The 24,263-nt window shown below is 43.5% G+C and overlaps 1 protein-coding gene across 1 annotated transcript in view; it reads right to left on the bottom strand.

The window, feature by feature from the left end:
- The window catches only part of MYO9A (myosin IXA), a gene marked incomplete at its 5' end in the record, with an annotated part of 145,301 nt that overhangs the window by 66,496 nt on the left and 54,542 nt on the right, over window positions 1-24,263 (bottom strand). Inside the window, 2 exons of the mRNA XM_084268004.1 lie at window positions 3,157-3,273; window positions 22,197-22,286. Of these exons, the coding sequence (XP_084124130.1) occupies window positions 3,157-3,273; window positions 22,197-22,286 (207 nt within the window). The remainder of the gene's footprint in view (window positions 1-3,156; window positions 3,274-22,196; window positions 22,287-24,263) is intronic.

Below are 24,263 nucleotides of genomic sequence, written 5' to 3'. Positions count from 1 at the left end.
CATCAAATAAACACACATACTGGGACATGAAAATTGGCTCCACTCCCATTATCCAAAGTTCTCTTGGGACATGGTCTTTGTCAGGCTCTAGGTCTTCTTCCCACCTATCACCAAGCCACAGAGTCCACCAGCGATTAAATAGGCATAACGAGCCATAAACAGCCTCCTCAGCCAACCCAGAGGAGTATTATGCCCACCACCAGTTTGGTTGAGCCTGCGATTTGGTTGATGAGGTTGTCCTGGGGCCATGCCACCTTCTGCAACCTTCAGCCTTCACATCAAAACCCCAAGCTATCACAACCAGGTGCCTCTAGTCAAGCCAACTTCTGCAAAGGCTATACAAGCTCTCTGTGACTATTGCTGATAGGACAGCTGTGTATGACCACCAAAATAAAAATTTATGCTCATGAAGAGATATATTTTCACATTCCTTTTTGTGATCAACTTCTCCTCTCACATTCACCCCGAATTTAGAGGTAAAAAAAAGACTCAAAGCCATCTATGTAACACAACTGTCATTTAAGAAAGGCCTCTGCCAAAAATCCATCACCTGACACCCTTCCTAACCTTCAAAGCCTGCAGGATTATTTAGAAATGTATCTTAAAATTCAGAGGAATATTGGTGGCAAGAGTGGGCTGGGATTAAGCCAGGAGATTTGCTGCAGAGTGAGTTGCACATTGTTCACCCACTGCAAACTTGGGAGCCAGCAACCCTGAGTGGTGATGTGCAAGACCATATTTTTCTTTCATAAATCAGATGCAAAACACATTTAGGAGACTTTTTTTTTTGGATAATGGTTTTTTTTTGAGGGAGCTGGTAGATGCCAGCATTGAAAGAAGCAGATGCTGTTGTCCATCTGCTGATCTTGCAGAGCAGATCTCTCTGAGCTGAGATCTTGCCTTGCAGTGAGGAACTATTCCCAGGGTCTGGAGGCGCTCTTGCTCCCAGTCCACCTTCCAGTTACTTGTTTGGCATCACCCAACCCCAAGACCACATATGGCATGTTAAGAACCACCTAGATCTTCATCCAAGCTTTCTCCGAGCACAAGCTGAAATGGCTTTCAAAAGGATTGTGAAGTGATAGGAGAAACCAAAATAACTGGCATCACCACAGTTCCTCCAGGGCTGCAGAGCCTGGGCTGCCCCTGGCTGCTCGCTGGCCTTATTCCTCAAGAGCAAGGGAGCAGCTATTCCCAGCCCTGCCTGGTGGAGGCAGGCACTCCTCCTTCCCTCTGTGCTGGAAGGACACAAGTCAGGGGTTAAAAAAAGAAGGGGGGGGCAGGAGGTGACACCATAAAACAATCTGAGAGAAAAAAGCTCGTCAATGTTTAATGAAGCTGCTCTCCCCAGGTCTGCGACAGGCACAGAAACTCTCTGCTTTAACCTCGCTACCCACAAAATGGGCAGGATTGCTGCAATTTCATGACTTCTGAGGGACTTCTGAAAATCAATCTGTGTTCAGAGAGGACTCTAAAGACAAACCTAACTATGCTTCTGTCTCTTGAAGCAGATATTTCTTGATATTTTGTGCACCACCTTCCTGTTTCAGAAAGCCTGAGCCATGTTTTGCCCAGGACTGCCTCGCTGGATCTCACCACTGGTACAATCCTGCACGTTCCTGCCGTGCCGGGTCCTGGATATCAGCCAATTTGGATATCAGCAGATTTGCTCTTATGCAAGGGCAACACCACTCCCAGCTCCTCAACGCTTTCGCTGCCTGACCATACTCTTATTGCTATGAGTTTGGGTGGGAAAACCAGAAATTCATGAGAAGTAGCGAGACGGGCAAGAGGATGGTGATTATGCCATATGGGAGTCTTGGCTGGAGGAAGCGGAAGGTTAGTACGTGGCGGTGATGCTGGAAAACAGAGCGAATTTGGGCTGTTCTGGCTCTTTTCTGCTGAGACATGAGGCTGGAAACCAAAGTTTAATGGCCCATAAACACCAACTGTTGTGTGCTGCTGTTGCAGCCATGCTGACTAAGTAAGCTCTAGTGTCCCCGTCTGGTTTTTCTTTTTAATGTAAATATTACACAACAGATTACTCCTTAAAAATAATTTTTTTTAAAAATCATTGACTCATTGGGGGTAAAAAACAAGGGGGGGTGGTATTTGAGATGCTTTTCCTTGCCGAAAGGAATCCACCTTTTCTGCTTCACCAAATGCATGTGGTGGGGTTTTTTTCTCCTGACAGCCCAGACAAAACTTTTGATGACTTAGGGAAAAAAAATAACATCAGGGAAGAACACAACATTTTTGGTAAAACATTAAACAGAGGGAGAGGAAGCATATGCAGTCAGAAGACACGGTGGATGTCACCCACTTTAACAATGTTTTTCTTTTTGTCAGAAAAAGCATCTAACCGAATTTTATACACATGTATTTGTTTATTTCCAGTCTATAATTATGCTCCACAAGCATTTCTATGGAGTTAAATAAAGGACCAGCTACGCTGCAAGTCTCTGTGACTGCCATCCGACGGCATAATTCAAACGTAACGTTAGCTCTTAGCAAAACAATCCTCCTTTTGGCAGCTGCAGCTTCAGCCTGGATGTACAACACCCCCCTCCTTCCCAAAAAAATAAAACAACCCACATGTTGCTGGCCTGTACCCAGAATTTCCAAGACAAGGGTAAACTAAGCAGTGAGCTGCAAGCACGTGAGTGCGTGGATGCAGATGTACACCCCATGCTTTTCAGGGTCAGCATCCCCTCACCGCATTGAGCACGGATGAATAGATGACAGGTTTTGGAAAGGATGTGCTGGGTTGCAGCACCCAGCCTCTGCTATCACAGGAAACTCATGTCATCCTTTCCATCAATTCTTTGGGGGAGCAGTTCAGCACCGCGCCAGCTTTGCTCTTCCTGTGGCAACCTTTTTTCCCCTCCGCCCTCTAATCTCACTCTTCTGCTGCTAAGAGATGTAACAAAGAACAAACCACCTCTTCCCAAGCTACTCTGATGATTCATTATTCAAGGTGCTTCACCCTTCCCAGCTCAGAAACGCGACTTTAAACGTCGACGTCTGAAACATTAACCGAAGAAAAGGTAACTTGAAGTTAAGCAATGTGCTGCTAGGACCCGGGGTAATGTTTTATCCTGTAGTTATCTATTTTGAAACACAAGTGTGTGCCCAGATGAGCTGGTGAGAGGTTACCTTGGTGTTTTCCTCCATGTCCTTCGAGTTGAGGAGTGCGTGGTTAATTCTGAACACGATCCAGTCGAACAGGGCGCTGTACAACGACTTCGCCATGGAGTTTCGCACAGTCACTGCCTGAAAGAAGAAACAAAGAAAAAAAAAAGTTGATTGGAAACAATTCCTGCTCTGCACAGAAATGGGGTTTGCTTCTCGAGCTCCAGCATCCGATGTTTGTATTTCTCCCTTTCCAAAGCTTTTGTCAACTACTGCAGTTTACAGCGTGTTGAGTTGATGCCATCGGGAGTCAGCTGCAATCGGAAGGCTGTGAGACGTGCCCCCTGACTTTGGCTTGGTTTGCTTTGGTACCTTCAAGCTGATGATGCACGAGATCCCACCATAAATCCCCAAAGGAAAAAAGGGAAAACAATTTTTTAAAATCTATTTACAAGTATTTATTTAACCTCACTAAGATTCCTGGAAAAGTTTATTCACAAAGGAAAAAGGAAGGTGGATATTACACAGCAAACGTAGCAAGCGATGTGAAAGCACAGGCTGGGGCAGGCAGTGCTCGTACCAGTGAAAGGGTTATGAATCCCTGTAGTAAATCCCTGAGCGGTACTGAAAACGTCAAGTTTCCCAGGGACTGCCTGTTCTGCTGGGGAGGTTCAGGTTAGAAATGAGGAGAAATCTCTTCTCCAAAAGAGCGGTTGGGCATTGAACGGGCTTCCCAGGGAGGTGGTGGAGTCCCGTCCCTCAGGATGGTAACTTTCAAGGAAAAGTTGGATGAGGTCCTTCGGGACATGGGCTAGTGAGTAATATAGGTGTTAGGGAAGCAGTTGAACTAGATGACCCTGGAGGTCTTTTCCAACCTTAATGATTCTGTGACTGAGGATGCTCACAATCTCACAGCATACATAAGCCACTAGCTGTTGCTTGGTGGCAATAAAATACCACCAGACAAGCCACACTGCAAGGACCATTACAATATATGCCAACAATTTAACAATGAATTACTTGCCAAAAAAAAAAAAAAAAAAAGCATTGTTACAACCCAAAATGCAGCTTTTAAAGACTGAGCTGTTGAGTTATTCAACAGGTCTAGTTTCCAGCAACTGTCCCATGCTCCCCTCACTGAAGAAAAGGTTTTGGGAAAGGGGCTTTGGCTGGTTTGATTATAAGCAGCACGATTTGCTTGATTTCATTTTTTTTTCACCCCTCCTGTTGTTTGGATTTTCCCCAAATGTGGAGAAATGTTTCAGTGCTGAACAGAAAATGTCAAGACCAATTAGCGAGCCCCACGCGCTCTCTCAGCTTATTTAATTGGATAAAGCCAGAAAACAATCAGCGCCTCTGTCACACCAGAAAAATCAGTCTCTGGGGAAAGACAAAAGCCAAGACCCAGGAATGATTCTTGCTGCCCTTATGCCTCGTCCCAGTATAAACCAGCCCAATTAACTGCTCCAACACAAAGCCATGCAACTGAAACTGAAAACCATTTCTATTTAAAGCCAATGAAGAATGTTTCTTCTATCTATATAGTCAGACACAAGTTTATATGGCAATACTTGTCCCTCCCTGTTTTCTTAAGAGACTACAGGAGATGTGAAGGGCTTTATGGCTCAATTTTCCTCTTTTTTTTCCTACAAGAGATGAGGGTAGCATTACTCCTGCACCACCCCAACACTGCCCAGTTTCCCCCAGAGACGTGCAGAGCCATCACTCTCTTCCTATGAGATGGGCTTGGCAAGCTTGGAAGCCCCTGAAGAACTGCTCTCCTTGCTATACTTGGGACCCAAAAATGTGATTAACGGCCTGGATTTTTCCACAGTTATTTTTAGAAACACTGGCTGTATCATAAGAGGTGGTAGGAAACTCCTGGCAAAGTAACACATAGAGATATAGGGGGATGGAGCACACGTACACATGGATCTCATTTGCAAATTTGTTGGCATTCATAAGCCAATTTCTTCTCTCCATTGTACTGACAGACCAAGAATTCCTCGACAGACTCTGTCATCGCAGACTTGCCGCAGCGCTTCTCCCCGCACACTCCCCCCGATGATGAAATGCAGCAGGGCCAGAAACTGGGGTGCTCGCTTTGCCTCACGGTGCGAGCGGTCTCCTGGTAGGATTTCCACCCCTCAATCCGCAAAGAAATCTGGTCAATCCAGTGCTGCTGCGTGCTATGTGGTCACCCCAAAACCATCTGGTTAAACCCACATCTGCACTCTGTGATGCATCTGCTTGCATGGGGTGATGTCCACCAGCACCGTGAGTGAAGTTGGCCATACCCAACGTCCACAGTATCAAATGTCTGCTTTCTAAATGGAGAGATTTTTAATTGGCTTCAAGAGTTGAAGAGAGGTTGCCTTCAGGTAACATCACAGAATCACAGACTGATGGGGGTTGCAAGGGACCTCTGGAGATCATCCAGTCCCACCTCCTGCCAGAGCAGGATCCCCTCCAGCAGGCTGCACAAAACAAAGTCCAGGATCACGGGGTTTGAATGTCTCCAGAGATGGAGTCTCCCCAACCTCTCTGGGCAGCCTGGCCCAGGGCTCTGCCACCCTCCCAGAAAAGAAGTTCCTCCTCATAGTTTTAAGTGGAACTTCCCATAGTCAAGTCTGTGCAGATCACCTCTTGTCCTGCCCCTGGGCACCACTGAACACAGACTGACCCATCCTCCTGCCCCTACCTCTCAGGTATTTATAAGCACTGAGAAGATCCCCCATCAGTCTTCTCTTCTCTGGGCTCAAAAGTCCCCACTCCCTTAGCCTCTCTTCATCAGAGATGTTCTGGTCCCCTCAGCATCTCCACAGCCCTTTATTGTCCCTTCTCCAGTAGCTCCCTTTCCTTCTTAACCTTGGGGAGCCCAGCACCCCACACAATATTCCCAATGAGGCCTCAGCAGGGCAGAGCAGAGCAGGATTTATAAAACATCATTTATAAAACACCAGCATAGAGATTAATTTATTTTATATAATTTGAGCTTTGGGTGCTTCCCTACCCCCCCATGCTGATAAAGTATTCATTGTTTAGAATAGATCCTGGATGATATCACATTACAGATAAGGCCCCTCTTTAACCCAAATAGATACAAAACTGCCCCATCTGAGGACTGACAGGGAATAGCCTTTCTTTTAAAATTAAGGATCTGCTGCAATTTCAAGAGTATGCTTTCACATTTCCTCCTAAATTACAGGAACAGCTCACTTGAGAAACAAGCTTTCCCCTTTTCCTTTCAGCCATTCATCTTGCATCATCATATGCCACCCCGCGGGTGGTTTAAACCACCACTAGTCCAGAATAACCCTTGAAATATAAAACAAATACAGCAATCAATTGAAATTATCCCATTCCATAAATGTTCACTTGGATTTTCTCTGTTTGACAGGGTAAAGCTGCGAAGGAGCAGCAGGATGAAGGATGCTCAGCCTGCCCAACCTGGTGTTCAATACCCAGGATATTCTTGTGATTATGGGCTTGTTACTCCAGAAAGGATTGTACCACGCGCTTACATTCACTCCTCCGCAGCACAGCGTTTGAAGTAAGCACTTAAATACTTGTTCCCATATTTACGAATCCCTGTATTTATTATCCTACATATATTAAATGGGAATATTCCCTGAAATATGTAGCACATATTATATAGGGCTTGTCTTCAGGTAGTCACCTCTCGCTTCTTGCCCCTTCCCCAAGTCTTACGTGATGGTTAGGCAGATCTGGAACACCATTTTGCTCACAAAGCAAAATAAAAATAGCTCCTTGGACGCCAAAAACAAATCTCTCTGGGATCAAAGCGAGCACAACATCTTGCATGCAGGCAAAAATATTGCTGATTCGAAAACAAGAGAGATCAAATGCACTTCAACTTGGCGATTCAGGAAATAAGCTGAAGACAAGGGTTTAATCAATAGGCTTCCTGCTTATTGGGCCAGCAAGGAGATCAAGGAGATATATACACACACATATATATGCATGTTTCATTTATTAAATGCTAAAAATGCCACTTTGTTGGGGATGGTCGACTTCTGCTAAGACTCCAAGACAAGATATTTCTACAGAAGATTGTATCACCAAATGCAATCAGCCTGAAAATTTGCACGATGGGCATCGGATTCAGGCTACCTTAAAAATAGATCCACTTTCAGAAAGATCTTCTGCCAAAAGGAACAAGGGGAAGGCAGACTTAGGAATTCAAATTGCTCTTTGAAGTGTTTTGGAGCAAGGACTTACACTTTGGGCTGCGACAGCCTGTGTTTTAGAGACGGGAAAAGATATAATCTAAGAAAACCAAACTTGCTCAAATTAAAAGCCTCTGCAAATCACATTTGTACAAGCTCAGTTGATTCTTAATTCTTAAGATTACAAACTCGCTAAACACATACGAGCACATCTTCTGCCTGCTGCCATCCCTGCGAGAGTCACCGCCGCTCCCCGTGCTGGGGTCAGGATTTCTTCCTTCCGCTCCTTCAAATCTTGGCACTCAGCTGAGATTTGAAACTTTGAGTAAAGGTCTTTTTCTGCTGGCATCATTCTAAATATTTATTGGTACCCAGATAACCCAGGGAAAGCAGAAGTTAGAGCTCCACCCCCCCCCAAAAAAAAATCCCCCAGAAAATGAAGAAAAATAATAAATATCTGCTTTAAAAATAGACAGAAAATTTACTTTTTCCTCCCTTGCCATAAACCACAGTTCTACTGGTTGCACTCTAATTCCAAACCCCCAGTATTTTTAAAAATTACCATCTACAAAACTATTATCACCGTACTAACTTTTCATTTTCTACAGAAACTGTAATTTCACAGGCTCCTCTGCTGTGACACCAGTGGCTCTGCATTACGCAGCCCCGTGCCACCGCCTCCCACAGAAGCAATGACTCACGAAGAGCAGAAACCAGAAAAGCTCCATGCACAATGATGTTAAAGGGTGGGATTTTAATAGTTTTTTCTTTTTTCCACTGCTGCTGTTAAAGCCTGTGCAGGGGGTGGACGGCCACAGCTCATGTAGACATCAGGGAAAAAAAAATATATTGCATTTTTCATATATACCAGAACGATCATTTCTTTCACCCCGTTACATGTTCAGAAACCACAACAGCTTACACATAAATAACCACAATTAAATAATCATTTTCACTTCCTAAAAACTTGGTTAAACCAGCAACTATTTTAATCATCCTGCCACAAGTTGGGATTTTTTTTGGAAACCATAATTAAAAAAAAAAAAAAAAGATTTCACACTACAAGCTGCCAGTTGGATTTTATGGCTTTAAATATTAAAAAAAACCTGCCACAAATTTAGTGTTGCACAAGCAGATGGGCTCCTCTGCTGTAAGGCTCAGGCACTGGATGTACTGACTCTGAAAAACTCATCAGAAAAAAATTCCTCTCACTTCCAATTTCATTTCGAACCTCAAATCTTTCCTCTGCAGGTCTCCCTGGACCTTCCTGGCAATGCAGGGCTGCCAAAACCAGTCAAACTCAGGCTTGAATTTGTAGAAAGCCTGTACTGGCATTGCAATGTCACAAACGTTCCAGAGTATCAGTCCTGGAGCCAAAACCATCTCCAGCTCTTTGACCTCATAGAATCACAGAATAACTTAGGTTGGGAGAGACCTTTAAGATCATTGAGTCCAACCACAGCCTAAACCTGCCTAGTCCACCTCTAGACCATGTCCTCAAGCACAACATCTACACGCCTTTTAAATACCTCCAGGGATGGTGACTCCACCACCTCCCTGGGCAGCCTGTTCCAATACTTGACTACCCTTTCAGTAAAGAAATTCTTCCTGTTCTCTAACCTAAATCTCCCCTGATACAATATGAAACTACTTCCTCTCATCTTGTCTTTGTTACCTGATAGAAGAGACCAACCCCCACCTCTCTCCATCTTCCTTGCAGGTAGTTGTAGAGAGTGATAAGGTCTCCCCTCAGATATAGTACTGGAGTAGACACAAGCTGTTGATGTGGAAGCAACATCAACATTTAAGATACACGAGCCTATTGGCAGATGACCTGATGGGGAATCTTCTGTACCAAAAACCCCATCCTGATTGAACACAGGCTGCCATCAATGTGGTCCCATCACAGCTGAGCTCAGTCCACTTTTTATTTATACGGCTGGATGGGTTTGGCCCTCAGTGAAGGTTTAATTTAAGGCACCCTCACCAAACACGGCTCTTCCTTGTAGAGAAGAGACACCAAGCTCTACCCTGGATTTGGACCGTGGCTCTTTGTAACATGAACAGAAGACCTGCAAGGTGAAGACATGCCCACATACCACCAGCCAGAACCCTTGGTCTCCCTTCGGATGACTCCAGCTTCTCCCCTGTCAGTGTGGCTGCAGACCATGAAGGCCACACTGCTGATCTGCCCTCCTTGTAGATGCCCAGTTAGTCTTTTACAGGTGTTTATCCATGATCTGCTGCGATAAGAAGCTCCCCAGCATGCAGCCCGCGATTCTTATTGGATTCAGTGCTGATATTGTTGACCAACCCAATACATGAAAAAGAGTGTAACAGGTCAATTCTAACAACCAAACCTTCAGTATTTATCATTTTTTCATACTACAGGGAATAACTAAATCCTGGACAATAAAGGATGGTTGGAAACAAATGCTGAAGAGCTTTGAAGGGTGAAGAACTCTGGTTTATCACACACAACTGCAGCAACATCCTGGTGATTGTACATCCCAGGTAGTAGAAGGCAAACAGATCTGGAGGGAAAAGCCATCAAGAGACTGCCAGAAGGAACATGGTTTAAATCAAACACTTCCTGTGACTGAGATAAATGTTTTCCGGAGCACAGAGCCCACTACACCCAGCGAGATCCAGAGTGGTGCTGACATGCAAAAGCCATGTCTCTCCCCAACAATTCCATCCAAACCAACCCAACCATAGACCCTATTTGGAGCAGCAACCAGCCTCTCACATTCAACATGAAACATCTGTGACACAAATAAACACACTGCATGAAAGACTCTCCTAACCTCCATCAACACTCCCACTAACGTTTTGTTTAAAAAAAAGCCTGTGTAAAATAAATAACAACTGTGCAGCGCATCACTCGACATGGAGACTCCACAAATTAGAATAATGCGGAGGCAAAGCAAAGCTCATCCCGTTTGTTATCACTTAGGAAGAGCATTATATTGATTCACTGATCAATTCTGGGTGAGAAATTATTCCTGTGGCATTTAAGAGCCAGCTACATACCTTTAAAGACTTTAAGCATCTTAGCTCATTGACAGATCTGCTCATCTTCCTTTACCGTTACTGGAAAGGACAAGATAGACTGATCCCAAACAAAAGAGAAAGGCTGGGTGATGGATTTTCAGGTACTGGCAGGTCTTATGACCAGTTCATCAAAAAAAAAAAAAAAAAAAAGCAAAAAAAGCTACTAATACTAAAATTTAACAGCCACTGAGTTTTCTCAGGAGGAATGCTGAGCATCAGCCCCATCAATACTACCTCCCGGGCGCAGGAAGCACCATGTGCTCCCCTACAAAAAGGAGAAGCAGAAAAACCCAAAGACCAATTTTGTACAGAAAAACAAAAGCCCTTTAACACGTGCACAGTGGGATAGCAGCTGTCTAGTTTGGGTCACTATTGTAAAAAATGTGGCTTATGAAGTGTGCGTGTGCCCGTTTTGGAGGCCAGTTCTTAAGTACAGCCTCAGTTAATGAGAAATTGACTTAGAAAGTAGAACTGGAGAGTAAGCGTTAAGCACCAAACCGAATTAAAGCCCTAATGAGGATTAAAACCCCACAGAGTTGATTAACTGTGACAGGTTACAACCCTTATCCTATTTCTTCAGTGTTATGCAAATCTACGAAACAACCGTAACAACACGCTGAACAATTCAATTGGTCAACAGGATGTTATTACACCTTCAACAATTTTCGCTCAACATAATGCTGTCAAATCCTCTTCCAGTTCTTCACCAGGGAACAACATAGATGTGGGAATGCGGTCAGTACACCCGCTCCAGAATTGCTAAGAGCTGAGTACTTGAAAACAGGATGCTTAAATGCCATTTCTCAGGCACAATCATGGAAAATTCATCGGAGCTAGAAGACAAGACTTTTTAAGAAGACAACGATGGCTTTTTAGAAGACAACAATGACTTCTTGTCTCAATGTTAGCCTAGAAGACTTGTTGCCTCGTTGGTCATGCTCCTTCCTTTCTGCAGTTTTTCAGCATTTACCCTGAAAGACCACGTGTGTGTTTTTCTCATGATGGAGATGCTATTTGCTCCCGCTGGATAAACCTGTTGTAAGCACCTGTGTTGCCTACAAATCCAAAACTCAAAAAACCCCATCTGGTTTTACAAGCTACTCTCCTTGTAAACTTTACAACAAGAACTTGCAAAAGTCTTCAAAAATTACTTTGTTAAAATCAGAATGATCTTGATACAGCCATAAAAACTACCCATGGATTTTGTCTTCTCCTAGGGACCCAACAGCTCTTCCGTAATGCGTCCACGAGCACACACGTGTGAGGGTGTTTCCTGCCCTCTAGGAAGAAAACAGGCAATGTACGCCCTTCCTTTCAGACCTGTATCAACCACTACTTATAAAGCCCAACTAGAATAATTCCAGGATGGCAAAAAATGTTTTGTTCTGAGTGTGAAGTCTCCAAGACCATGCAAAACACAAAGCTAGAGGTTAAGCTATGCAAGTAAAGCCAGACACCACGAAACACTGTGTTTTCTACTTGCACATAACAGAAGCTGAGATTCCTTTTCTCTTCAGGAAATAAGACATCAACACAGGAAGAAAGGAAATATCCCGTTTTCCCTTAGGGCCTTTCATAGACTTCCTATAATTTCTATACAAGGATGAAAGGTGCTTCCAATGAAATGTTTGGGAGCGGGGGGGTGTGTGGGGGGGATAAGAAAGCAGCACTAAGATTCTTCCTCTTCAGGAAATCCCTCCATAAATCATATCTATATACAGATTTTAGTGGCTTTATGGGTCTTTGTTTGGGTTTTTTGCTTTTAATAGGTGGAATAAATCTTCAGTGCATTATTCAGTGAATCAACTGGCGCTTCTGCTCACAGGGATTTGGCACTAAATCCCAGGAACCTGCTAATATCCTACCCTAAAAATCATGCAGTGAGCTATTATCTGAAGATCATACACAGGATTTCATTTTTGTTATCATTTGATGTCTGGTTTTAAATCCTTATCAGCCATTGCCATTTTTCCCCCCATTTATTCTCTAAGGTGAAATTTGGCTTCATAATTAAAGTTGTACTTACTGTAACACGAATGTCTTATTCCAAGATGGATCAGTGGAAAAAATACATTTTAATACTTACTGGATTTTACCCATGGTATTAACCAAATGTTTTCTGATGATGCCTCCCTCCCTCAATCACTTCTGCGGGTTTAAGTGATCTATATATTATCAAATAGGGGAAAAAAAACCCAGGGGAAAAATGCGTATTTGTTTTCATATTTAACTCCAAGCATCTAGTCAAGAAAATCACACTGCATGTGTGAGTAAACGATGAAATAATTCAGGTTTTGTTCTAAAAACCCCACATTTATCTCTCTTTTTTCACAAAACTCCTATACATTAGCAATGCTTAGTCAGCGTGAAGAGCTATATCAGTGCTAGGGATAGGACTTAGCTAAGATTAGAATAAGCAAGACCAAGAGTGATTCAAGCTCTCCTAAGACACTTGATTTGTGTCTCAAAGAGGCCTAATATGCAGGAACAGAAGCCAATCCTCTGTTCTCAATCAGTCTTGGACACGCAGTCAATTGTAAACAGTGCACGTAGGCATCTAGGTGATGACAATCTCCACAGAGATCATGAATTAGGTGATTAAATAAAACAGACTCAAAATATACTTTTATTTGAGTAGTGCTTAGGGGTGCCAGCTAATAAGAAGAGCCCTACTCTCCGAGAAGTAGCTACTCCATGTACTAAAATACTATTGCAATCCAATTTTTCTCTCTGTCCCCGTTACTGCTCCATGAGGGCTGGAAAATACCCCGTATGTAAGGTGGCTTCAGTTTGGATTTGTAGTTGTAGGGACAGAACAACTGCTAAGGGATGGCTCACGGGGTTTGTCACTCCTGCTCTGAGATGAAGTAAGGCCTATGGAAGGGAGAGACACGTAGCTGTGAAGCACAGCTGTGTGATGGAGGGTGCAGAAAACAAGGTGGAGTGGAGAGGTGGTGATGAAGTCTAGTAGCACCGCATACGAAACCAGGCGGTGCATCGCATCCGCGCTACAGCTCGCCACCGCAACTGGGAGAATGCTGCTGGATTTGAAAAAAAACACCAACCCCAAACAGATGTCAAACCATAAACTGCTGGAATAAGGCAAGGTCTACATCCCTCTTTTTATCCAAACGTGGGTTTTAGTGTCTCAACTCTTTATCTCCCACCAGGTTCAGCCTATTCAGCCAGGTCCCAAGTCGCACGTGTGCGCGCACGGAGAATTACGGTTTCCTGCTGTTCTGCTCGCTTTCTATTTATGACTGAATACACCGCACGTCTGGTTCACATTTGCAGCCGTGTCCTGCGGCAGGAGATAGATTAAGCAGCTTTTGTGGTTCCCCTTTGGGTCACGGGACACAGGCTGAGACAGGCAGGCTTAGCTGTTGGGTTGGGGTTTTTTTCTTAAACAGAGGCTTAACACCCAGAGGAAAGTACTCTTGCAGGATATCAGGCTCTAGTTTAATCCCTATCTTGGCATCAAGGAGTATTATATCATACTCGGGCTGGCTAAGCATGATGTAAATTTTCCATACTCGTATTTTATCTTAGCATCATATTAAAATCCTGTCATTCTCATGTTTGCTTTTCCTAAGAGAACTCGAACCGTTAACGCATCACTCTGACTCTGGCCTGTAAAAGGGTTTTTTTAATGATTTTTTTTTTTTAATGTTTGATTAAGGAGGTAAAATATCTTTAAAAGGATCGCTGGAAGAAGATGAGTGACAAATGCAAGGGGAGCCTAACTATGAAAAGTTCATTGAAAAATGCTGTAAGTTTCCCTGAAAAAGTTCATTTTTAAGTTTAACCTCTATAAAAGTACCTGCAAACCACCTACTTCAAACTCAAATACAAAAATTCTAACCCCCTAAGCTCTGCACTACCACAACTGCTGGCTCCTGCCTTCCTCCCTGGCTGCCACGTTCCCGCAGAGACCTTCCAGTATCCCCCCGGAGCCAGGAGGCAGCGGGGTGTCCCGATGATGGATTCTATCCAGGAGATGCAAGTGTCAATGATGTTTTCCAGAACTTATGGGTGGATTTTTACAAAGAGGGAAAAAAAAAGTAGACTGGAATGCCATTACAATACAATACAGGATCGTTCCTCGATCAACACTGGAACAAGAAGGTGCTGCAGAATTTTTTCACTAAACCAGTTATAAAGTTCTCAGATTCTGAGATTTTATTATTACTTTTTGGTCCTAGTTTCCAATGTTATGTAGCAAAGACCTTTTTTGTAATTCTTCTTCTGCTCTCTCTACCAGTACCTTCACACTCACCAACATCAACCTCCAACCTGCCAGCCTGTATTACTCAGAGATACTTATAGGGCCCCTCCCAAACCATGCCAACACCCTTTCCAAAAAATCCCAGCCACATCAGAACAACTCAATGGATTTTGACTCATCTGAGTCAATGTACCATTGGGTGACAAGAAAGTCCTTCAGAGCTACTAGTTCACCTGCAATAAACTACTAAGAATTAACTACTTTTTAAAAAGTTAAAACATTAATGTCATTGAGGTATCTTCATCATGGGTTAACGTGTTTGTCCTGATGCCACTCCCTATCTCGCTTATGTTCCCACTGAAACAGCTCATGCTGTTCCTGCACTAACACGACTCCCAAAGAATAACACCGGAGCTGTCAGCATGTTCCTGTAACCTTCCCCCTCCTCACTCCTCTCATCGTCAGATGGGATGTTAACAGGGAAAACAAAATGGAAAATGTGAAGCAATACTGTCTCCCGTGGGTGTACAGGTGTATCTCAGCTGGTGGTAGGCTGGACTTGGAAGAGGATAGATGGGAAACCCATCATCCCCATCACAGCCGAGAGCCTGCCTGCTATTTATTATTAGAGATGCTTTGCAAGTCCCCATGTGGAATACTGTCATATCTTACAGCTGAATGTCTGTAAGATGCTGTGGTCATGCTTTTCAGGAAAAAAAGCACCTAGGCTACAGCCAAAACTCAATGAAACCAACCAAAATCTTGTTAGCCATTTTTCTCACAGTCTTAACTGTGGAGCCACGTGGTTACAAGTGCCATTGTCCTAAACAGATTTCAGTCAAAGTCTTCCACCTTCTATTAGGGCAGTGTGGTTAGAAAACATCATTTGTAACAAATCAAAATAAATGAATGCATTTTAAAAAATCCTCTCTCTTCCCGAAATAAAATTCTTCCAGAAAACAAGTCTGTTGTTCTCATCTTCACAGAAAAAAGGACAGCACAGAGAGCCCCTATGGGGAAGTGCTCACACAGGACAATTGTGAGCCCACCATGAAGAGCTGCAGAAGAACAGAGTCACCAGGCAGCCAAATTTGAAGAGTCTGCTGCCAGCAAAGATTTCAAACACTTTTTTCAGCTGAAAAAGTTGTTTCCTCCACCTATATTCACCCAGAATCTATCAAAAGCACAAACCGAGATCCCCTTCAATCCACGTTTTCACAGTGAAACCAGTACATAAATAAACTAACAGGTTACTAAGCAGCACATGAAGAGTGACCTGACCAAAGGAGGAATCTGTAGACTACATTTAGGGCAATTTGCTCCTTACTTCACAGGCACAAAGCACCAGCATTCCTACCACAAAGCCTAACGTGGGGACAAAATGAGCACTTGAGCTTTTAGAAGCCAAATCCTGCCTTTCCATTGTACCTTCCCAAGCAGAAGACACTATCGTAGAAAAACTCGTTCTGCCGGTGTATCATCACCTTCACTACAAGCTTTTTTTACAGGGTTTTTTTGGCAAGCTTCCTCAAAGAGAAATTATTTCTTGTCACACCTTGGCTGCTATAGCTGCAGAGGCAAAGTCGGTGCTCCAGTCACGGAGCTTCTACACCTCCTCCTACATCAAGTGTAGACAAACAGCCTAAGGCTGAGAAGGAATCAATCTGAATTTATTCAGATTGAGATTACAGTGAAAAATCCCATATTTCAAGCGACTGTATCAAACTTATCCGGCGTGGGAAGAGCCGATTCACCGATCCAGGCCCGGTTCCTTTCCGTTCTTACAAAAGGCTTCACATGAGTTCAGCCTAAATTTAAGTAACAAAGGGGACCCTGTGAAATTAAAACATCTTTTTTTTTTTTTTTTTCCAGTAATGAGACGCAATTAAAAGAAGCTTCTGAAGAGTCAAGAATGGATTTGATGACAGAAAGGGCAGTTGGAGAGGGGGGGTTGATTACGGCAGAGTGGTGCATGAGAAGTCAGCATTTTCTTTCGGAAAGTCCTTATTTTGGACTGTGCTCAGAGCTCTGAGCTGAAGACCTGAGTCTTCCTCTTCCCCCCCCACCCCAACATTAGTGCCAAGTAAGTAGCATGAACATAGCTAACACACAAGAATTTCCATGGTGGCACAGAGGAGAAGAGTAACCATACCACAGTTTCCCGCCCTGTTCAGATGTACATTGTCAGCCACAAAGTTTCTGCAGGTTTGGAGGATGTTGTAGATGTGAGCTCCATCCAGCCACATCTCGGTAGCAAATCACATGCACTGCTTCATGGAAAAATTAGGGCACAGAAACACCTTGTAGAAAAGAATCATTGGGACAGATTAAAAAACCCAAGATCCAACATTGATGGACTCTGCCTCCCTAATACAGGCCCTTGAATCCCATGAAGAAATACATGAAGGACACCAGCTCTATAAACCCACTAACCTCATGGAATCTGTATTGTGTCACAAACCATACCTGTTCCTTGCATTCTGAAGGGAAAACCAAGAAACCATGAAAAAGTTTCTTCTGAAGTTCTACACTGACAGGTTGCCCTCATGTCCTGAAGCAGAGACGCTTGCTTGGCTCTTAAAAGCTTTGTGGGGTTTCAGTTTTACTCTATTAATAATTTTCTGTTAATTCTGAAGACACTCATCAACGTACCAGGTCTTCAAAGGAATCCTGCTGAGCTCTTGATGCTAATAACCTGTGGTGACGATGAGCCTCCCGAGCTAATGGGGTCTGGTTTAAGTAGGTGCTTCCAGCAGTTTTGCTACTTTCTATTTCATTACGTGTCCCTTGTCCTCATACTTCAGGACGGAGAATTTTCATTCCACTTTCTTCATGCTATTAATTATTTTGTCTCCTTCCCACTTTTTTCTCCTCTAATGTTTTCAGCCTGTTTAAAAGCTCATGATTAGTTGCAACTATGATTTTTTTTTTCTCATTTAAAATCTTGCCGTTTGGCTCTGGAACTCCGTTCCTTTTTGTCTTCATAATGGTCTGGAAAAGGCATTAGGCAGTACCAGGACATAAACTAATGAAACATTGCTCCGCGCTCTGCCATAATGAAAGGCTTTTTTTCCCCCTCTCATTAAGGTCTGCTCTGCAAGGCTTCCCTAGGTGTGTCTCTGCCAATTAACTGCTACCATGCTGAAAATTAAATGTTCTCTCCAAGTGAAGCCGCTAACGCAGGGCAGTTTATCATCCAAAATAACCGTCTTGTGATGGTTATTCATGAAAATGTAGAGTGCCTTGCAGTCATCAGCAAGAAACTCAAGCCCAGGTAACGAAGGTCAGGGTCAAGTCACACAGTATGACATGAAGAAAAGGAAAAAGGGAGAGATGCACCTGTCCCACCTCTCCTTCCCCTTCAAGGACCTTCTCTAGGTCAGCACAGACCCAGGGAGAATGGACATCTGAGACGACAGAAGGATGGAGCAAAGCTGCACAGCCCTCAGCAATGACAGAGGACCCGAATTGTCATCTCCCGCTCTACCTAAAAACGTGGCCTTGATGCTTTGCACCCTCTGCTTTTTTCAGAAGATTGAATATTCCTGCTGGCAAACCTGACCCAACTCACATAAGTGATCATTAACTCCCTTCCCCTGAACCTACAGTTCCATGTATTCCTGCAGAACAAAAAGCATATCACGGGTTCGGCTGCATTTTGGGTGCAACGCTGGCAGTCGAACTAGATGATGGCAGCTCCCTTCCAACTGAAAACAACCCCATGCCATCCGCATGGGGACACAATGGCCACGCCACACGCTAGGGAAGCCTGCAAAGAAAATACTTCTAAATCTCTCGGTGTTACGTAGAGTCTGATCGTGCACCAGAATTGGGGACACTTCAGGCAGCACAGAGGGACTGAAAGAAGAATCACGTTTGCATCCCAGGTCTTGCTGTCACCATCTAGGACTGACAGAGGGCCAGGAAATGACACCCCTTGGTTGGGTTTTTTTTGTGCCCCACAATCTCTGCTTGCAGAGACCTCCCTGGATACAACTCAGTCCCTATCAATTCCTCTGGTTTTTAAGATAGTGATTTTCCACTTACAATTAAGTTAAATTCAAGACATATTTATGGTGACATTCATCACATCAAACCACCAGCTCATGAGAGCTTTCCAGGCTTAAAGGAAGGAGAAAATGAGGTTACTTCTTGCCCAAGAAGTCATCTCACATATTTTCTTTCTCCCCATCAGACTTCTGAAAGTGTGAATTAATTCATTAACTAACTCTTAGGGATAAAATGTCCGCAGTCACAAATGGCTGAAAATTATAAAGATCTGTTAAAAGAGCCTTTTTGCAAAGTCATTCACTTGAGAAATACCAACAGAACTAAATTAACTGAAAGCATCGTGGAAAAAACCCAGACATTTTCTGGAGGGTGTAAGAGGATTCACTACCAGGTTTATTTACTTTGATAACGAGTTTTGCCTCATCTGATGAAGGCGACGATGGGGGAGGAGGGTACAGGGGTACCGAGACTGATGGAAAACAGTTGAAATGTTCAATGGATTTGAGGTGTAGGGCTGTGTTAGTCAAGGCATAAACTCACAGCCTTGGAACCCTGCAGTAAGCTGAGATGGGAGAAAAAGGAATTATTTAGATAGAAGCAGGAAGACAGACACATCCCAGGAGGTCAGCTCCTGGCACAGCTTAAGCCTAAACTGACGCTCAGATTACAGGCAGGAAACAAGAGAAAGGTTTTTAACAACCCCCAAGTTCTCCACAACGACCTGACTCAAGAGCCCTGCTCCTACACTGGCTGTGCGTTCCCTACCAGACAGACATCACCAGGCTGCCCTGTGGGACATTCAGCGTGGCTGGTGGGTGTTCTTTCTGTTGGGCACCTGAACTTGATACCTGAACGGAACAGACTTGGCCCGCTTGCTGGTACCAACTACTGCCCTCACCCTGCATGGATACACAGTGATTTCCCTGGAAATCCATTAACTGCTGCTAGCTCTGTTAATTCACCATCTCCCTCTGGATAAAGACATTAAGAGGTCTTTTGGACAACAAACCTAGACACCCCTGCACACAACTGCAGCCTTTCACATCCACGGGCTTTTCTTCTAAGTTTATCTACGGCGTAAAGCTTCTAAACCTTAGTGTTAGGCCAAACAACGTTTCAAACACTGCATTAAAATACCATCCAGCTACTATAAAAGGAAAAATGAATGGCTCCAGGAGGCAGCTCTGTGGCAGACAAGCCAGCGTGGCTCTGAAGATAAGAGCCAGCTGCCAGAGGTAAATGTAAGCATTATTTAGGGATGTGGTGTCCTTGCTCATTTCAATTTCAACAACCCCTGGAGAAAGAGTGAGAGCGGACAGGGCTGCAGGCTCATAGGGTCTAAAGTCAAGCCCACGTTTGCCATCGGTGCAAGGAGGGATTGCAGCTACAAAGGCGTGTTGATTACCTTCCAAGCCAGGTCTCTCCTTAACTTCAGAAACACCAGCAGCTCCAGTGACACTGGGCCATACCCAAATGTCAGCACAACTCCTTAACAATACACCACGATTCACCGAACGATCAGAAAAACCTGATGGAACATGACTCTTTGCAAGGTCTTCCTGAAGAACCACATGCTCATTCCACACTCCTTGCAATACCACAAGGAACAGGTACCGACTACCAAGAAACAACAGATCACCACTTGAAACAGTTTAGCTGCTCTGGGCTGCAGCTCTGCCTGAGCAGGTGTTGCTATTGCACATCTTGTACCCGCCCCTGTAAAAAAATGAGTAAACCAAAATCTGTATGTGCTGGGAAGAGCTTGCTCAACTGAAGACAACGGCACTGGCCGCTGCTGGTATGCATGAGGCAGTGCTTTTGCTTTGCTGGAGTCCTACCTTTTAGGTGGACTTCAATAGAACATTTTAACCTGCTAACCTGATTTAGATTCTCCAAGGTCATCCAGCTGAAGAGCCGTATACAGGTAAGACTCAGAGAATCTTGACTTGACTAAAAAAATCTTGACTTATTGACAGAAACAGAGTTGATAAAGCCAACTTTTCTGCCCAATGTAAAAGGGGCATGCAACTCACGGGGACAAAGCACAACAAGAAAAGTCACAAGCAAAGCAGCATAATATGAAATAATACAGAGGAGATGGTTGCTAATTGCAGCTGTCACTGTAGGCTTTAGACTGCTGGCATGTCTGGCTGCAAGATGTCCTGACTCAAGGATTTTTTTCAATACCTTTTACCCAAGTATCAAATATATCCAGAATAAAATCTCTAGGTTTATATACATTTACTGCAAAGATGAACAGAACCAACCCAGGATGAGAGCCTGATAACTTTCATGAAGGAGACATTTAAATGAGGAGTTGCTAACCACTCAAACCATGATTTCAAACAAAACCAAAATAAAAAAAGAAAAAAGCCCCAAACCACAGCCCAACGTTTCTAATCAGCGTGCAATACCCACGCAGTGAGCCAGCATGCAGACAGAGAGGAATGCAGCATCGCTGCAAATCCAAAGGCATCCTCTCTGTGCACTGGTGGAGCTACAGCTGGTGGGGCTACAGCTGGGGAAAACAGAAGCAAGAAGGTGTAACGAAGCAAGCTTGGTATAACAAAGTCCAATCTCAGCTCTGATGCCTTCAAACCTCTGAAGCAAAGGATTACTCCAGGACACCTGCATCTCCTCTGCCCATTCGGGACTACCAAGGTGAGGTGACGATTGTTACAGATCTCAGGGCAGTCAGGCTGTGATCACAGAATGACCACATGAGTGTTAGCTGTTTCACAGAAAATATTTCTACGCTGAGTTGTGGTCCACGTATATTCCAACACTGTCTGATGAAACCTCAACCCCTGTGCAGAGCACAAAGTGAAACAAAGCCTGAATCCCTATGGGTGAGTCCAACCACCCACGCTCAACGAGATACATCTCTCTAGTATGGAGTAGATGCACGGTAGGGATGTCAATCAAAGCTCAAGAACCCACACAAAACCTAAGGTCTCAAGGCTTTTTAGGTAAGAATGCTCCATACTTCTAATTCCGTGCTAATAACCCAAAATTCATAAAGATGTAGAAGACAACCAAGAAACCCCAGGTCTACAGGTGCCTCAATCTCCTCAACAACAAACTCTCCCACTATCTTGAGCGATCTCATCAGTGATGTTGAAGGTAGAAGCCCACCGCTACTTACTCCTACTTCACCCACAGAGCCCAGGAATTTCCTCTCACAGCTTACAGAACCAAATTAAATTTCTTTGAATTCCTTCTTTTGCTGAGTTTTTGCTCACTCTGTTGTGGTACGAATTGGTGCTGCAGTTTAAGGAACAACATATGAAGACTACTACTTAACAAGTATCATATACACTCAGCAATGCTCCATTCTGCTTTGGATAACTCTTACACAACTCTAAGTCGTTAAAACTGTGAAAGACTATCATAGAACGTGCAAACCTGCTTTCCAGGAGCAGTGTAGAAGTCAACAATTTTCTAGATTCATACACATTAACTTCTCCTCCATTATTTTTACATAAAGAAATGGAAAGAAATTCTACTGCAGCTGAACATACATCTCAAAGCATTGAAAATCATCCTAAGAGTTGCCCTTTTCATAATGAGAATCATGTACAGACCTCTGCTAGTTTGTACGGTAAGATCAGCTTCTCTCCTACTGTCACTGTCTTTCTGGTAACCAGGGCTTCAAAGAGCATCTCTTCTTTTACCTGAAAGAAAAACCTTGACATTAATGTTTATTCTAGGAATAGTTTATTTCAAGTCTAATATTTTGGAAATAATTATAAATGTAAGTACTTCCATACCTTTAAAATTTATACATTTCATTTCAAAGTACCCCAAAATAACCCAACCCCCACTTTTACCAGCGCTTGCAGGGTTAATGTTCAATGCCTAAGAAGGAGCTACCCACTGGGGAGGAGACAACTTGGCACAAAACCCCAGCATCAGAAATTAGACACCATGTATTCAAGGGAACCTGAATTTCTGCATTCAGTCACCACATTTCTAGCAATTTCCCACTGGTATTCTTCATTCCCAGTGCAGCTCCTCCCTCCCACAGTCTTCACTGGCAAAATAAGTCAACTTTCTAGCATTGTCAAGATGACATCATAGAAATTACTCTGCAAGCGAGCAAAAGAATGCAATAAGTTTGAGATAGCCAGTTTGGGGGTGGGTGGGTGGGTTCTTTTGTGTTTCTCTGGGTAGGGAGGAATTAGGAGGAGGAAGAAACCTTTTGAAAAGCACTTGAGATTTACTCCCTAGTAAAGTTCCTTGTGAGGTGACAACCTCTAATCAGCCAGAAAAGAAACCAGTTTGAAGGAAAAAAAGAAAAGAATCAGTTGTGTAAATACAGATACTTCAGCAAATTAAATGGTCACAAATTGTCAGGAGAAAACCACCTCTTCTACCAACATATTCAAGACCCTCTTATTTTAAGATACGCCAGAGAAGTTGAGAAGCATGCCCTCTCTACCCAAATAGATGATGATACACTTAGACGTAAGTTAGACCTAAATACTTGGAGTCACTGAGTGCTCTTTGCTAAATTTCAATGTCAAAAAAGAAATTGTTAGTGGGTGAAAAATTTTTGAGCTGGGCGTTAGTAGCTAAGGATCAATATGGAGATGATGGTGCTTGAGCGCTGAAGTCTGTCCAAGCTGCTTATCCTACATGAAGGACTCCATGCAGACACCAGATCTGTTGACAACACCTCTGCTGAATACTAGAAGCACCAAATCCATGTTTCTAAAACCCTCCAAGGCCAGGCTTTTACTACAGGTAAACCATTTGACATGAGTTACAGGAAACTCAGTTCTTTATTGACTTTGACTTACCAGTATAACCCAATAATCAGTCATAAAAGCAAAGCAAACAAACCAGCCAGTCCTAAGAAATCTCACAAACTGTTGCAACAACGGCGTCATTCTGGACAGAACACTACTACTTTTAATGAAAAATACTGTCACAGGAATGATAAACTCCAGCATATTTTTATATAATGGATTTTCCCTGCAAAACCCACTTATAACAACTTGTTGCTGTGGCATGGAAATGGAATACACTAAGTGACATGGATATGACCTTAAACTATCAGCAAGGTCAACACCATTGGAATCTGAAGGACAACACCTTGAAAACCAGTCCATTTGACCTCAGTGATACTGTAATGTCCCCCAGTTTCTAACCATCTGATTTTGCCTTTCTAAACCAAAGAAAACTCCCCCAGAAATCCACGGGAAGTTTTCACGGTTGGTTTCTGTTCCTCTCCATTCAGAAACATGGTGATTAAAACAATAATAATATTTAAACTGCAGTTCTGCATGCAGAATGTGGACACTCTTCCAACAGCTTGTGACTGTGGGACCATGGGCTGCTCTCCCTCAATTGCACAGCTTGGTACAAAATTGAGTTTTACACCATCCGATAGCCCACTTCAGGGATGCTGCGAAGTGGCAGCCAGCACGCTGGCTTTTTTTAATTATCAAAGGCAACAAGGCAGAGGGGTATCAGATGGTTACTAATCAAAACAGGCCGATGCAATATCCCTAAACAGCCTGAGTGCTTCCAAGTCCCAGATTTGTCAGCAAACACTGGGATTTTAAATGGTTTAAACAACTACCCTCGCCATCCCTCCCCATGCCCATCTGAAGTTCAACCCGGTTTCCTTTTCCCTCTGTTCTCCT

This window comes from Gallinula chloropus, assembly GCF_964237585.1.
Source record: "Gallinula chloropus genome assembly, chromosome: 9".
Classification (NCBI taxonomy): domain Eukaryota; kingdom Metazoa; phylum Chordata; class Aves; order Gruiformes; family Rallidae; genus Gallinula; species Gallinula chloropus.
Note: the sequence above shows the minus strand (reverse complement) of the source record. Positions and strands in the feature narration are given on the sequence as shown.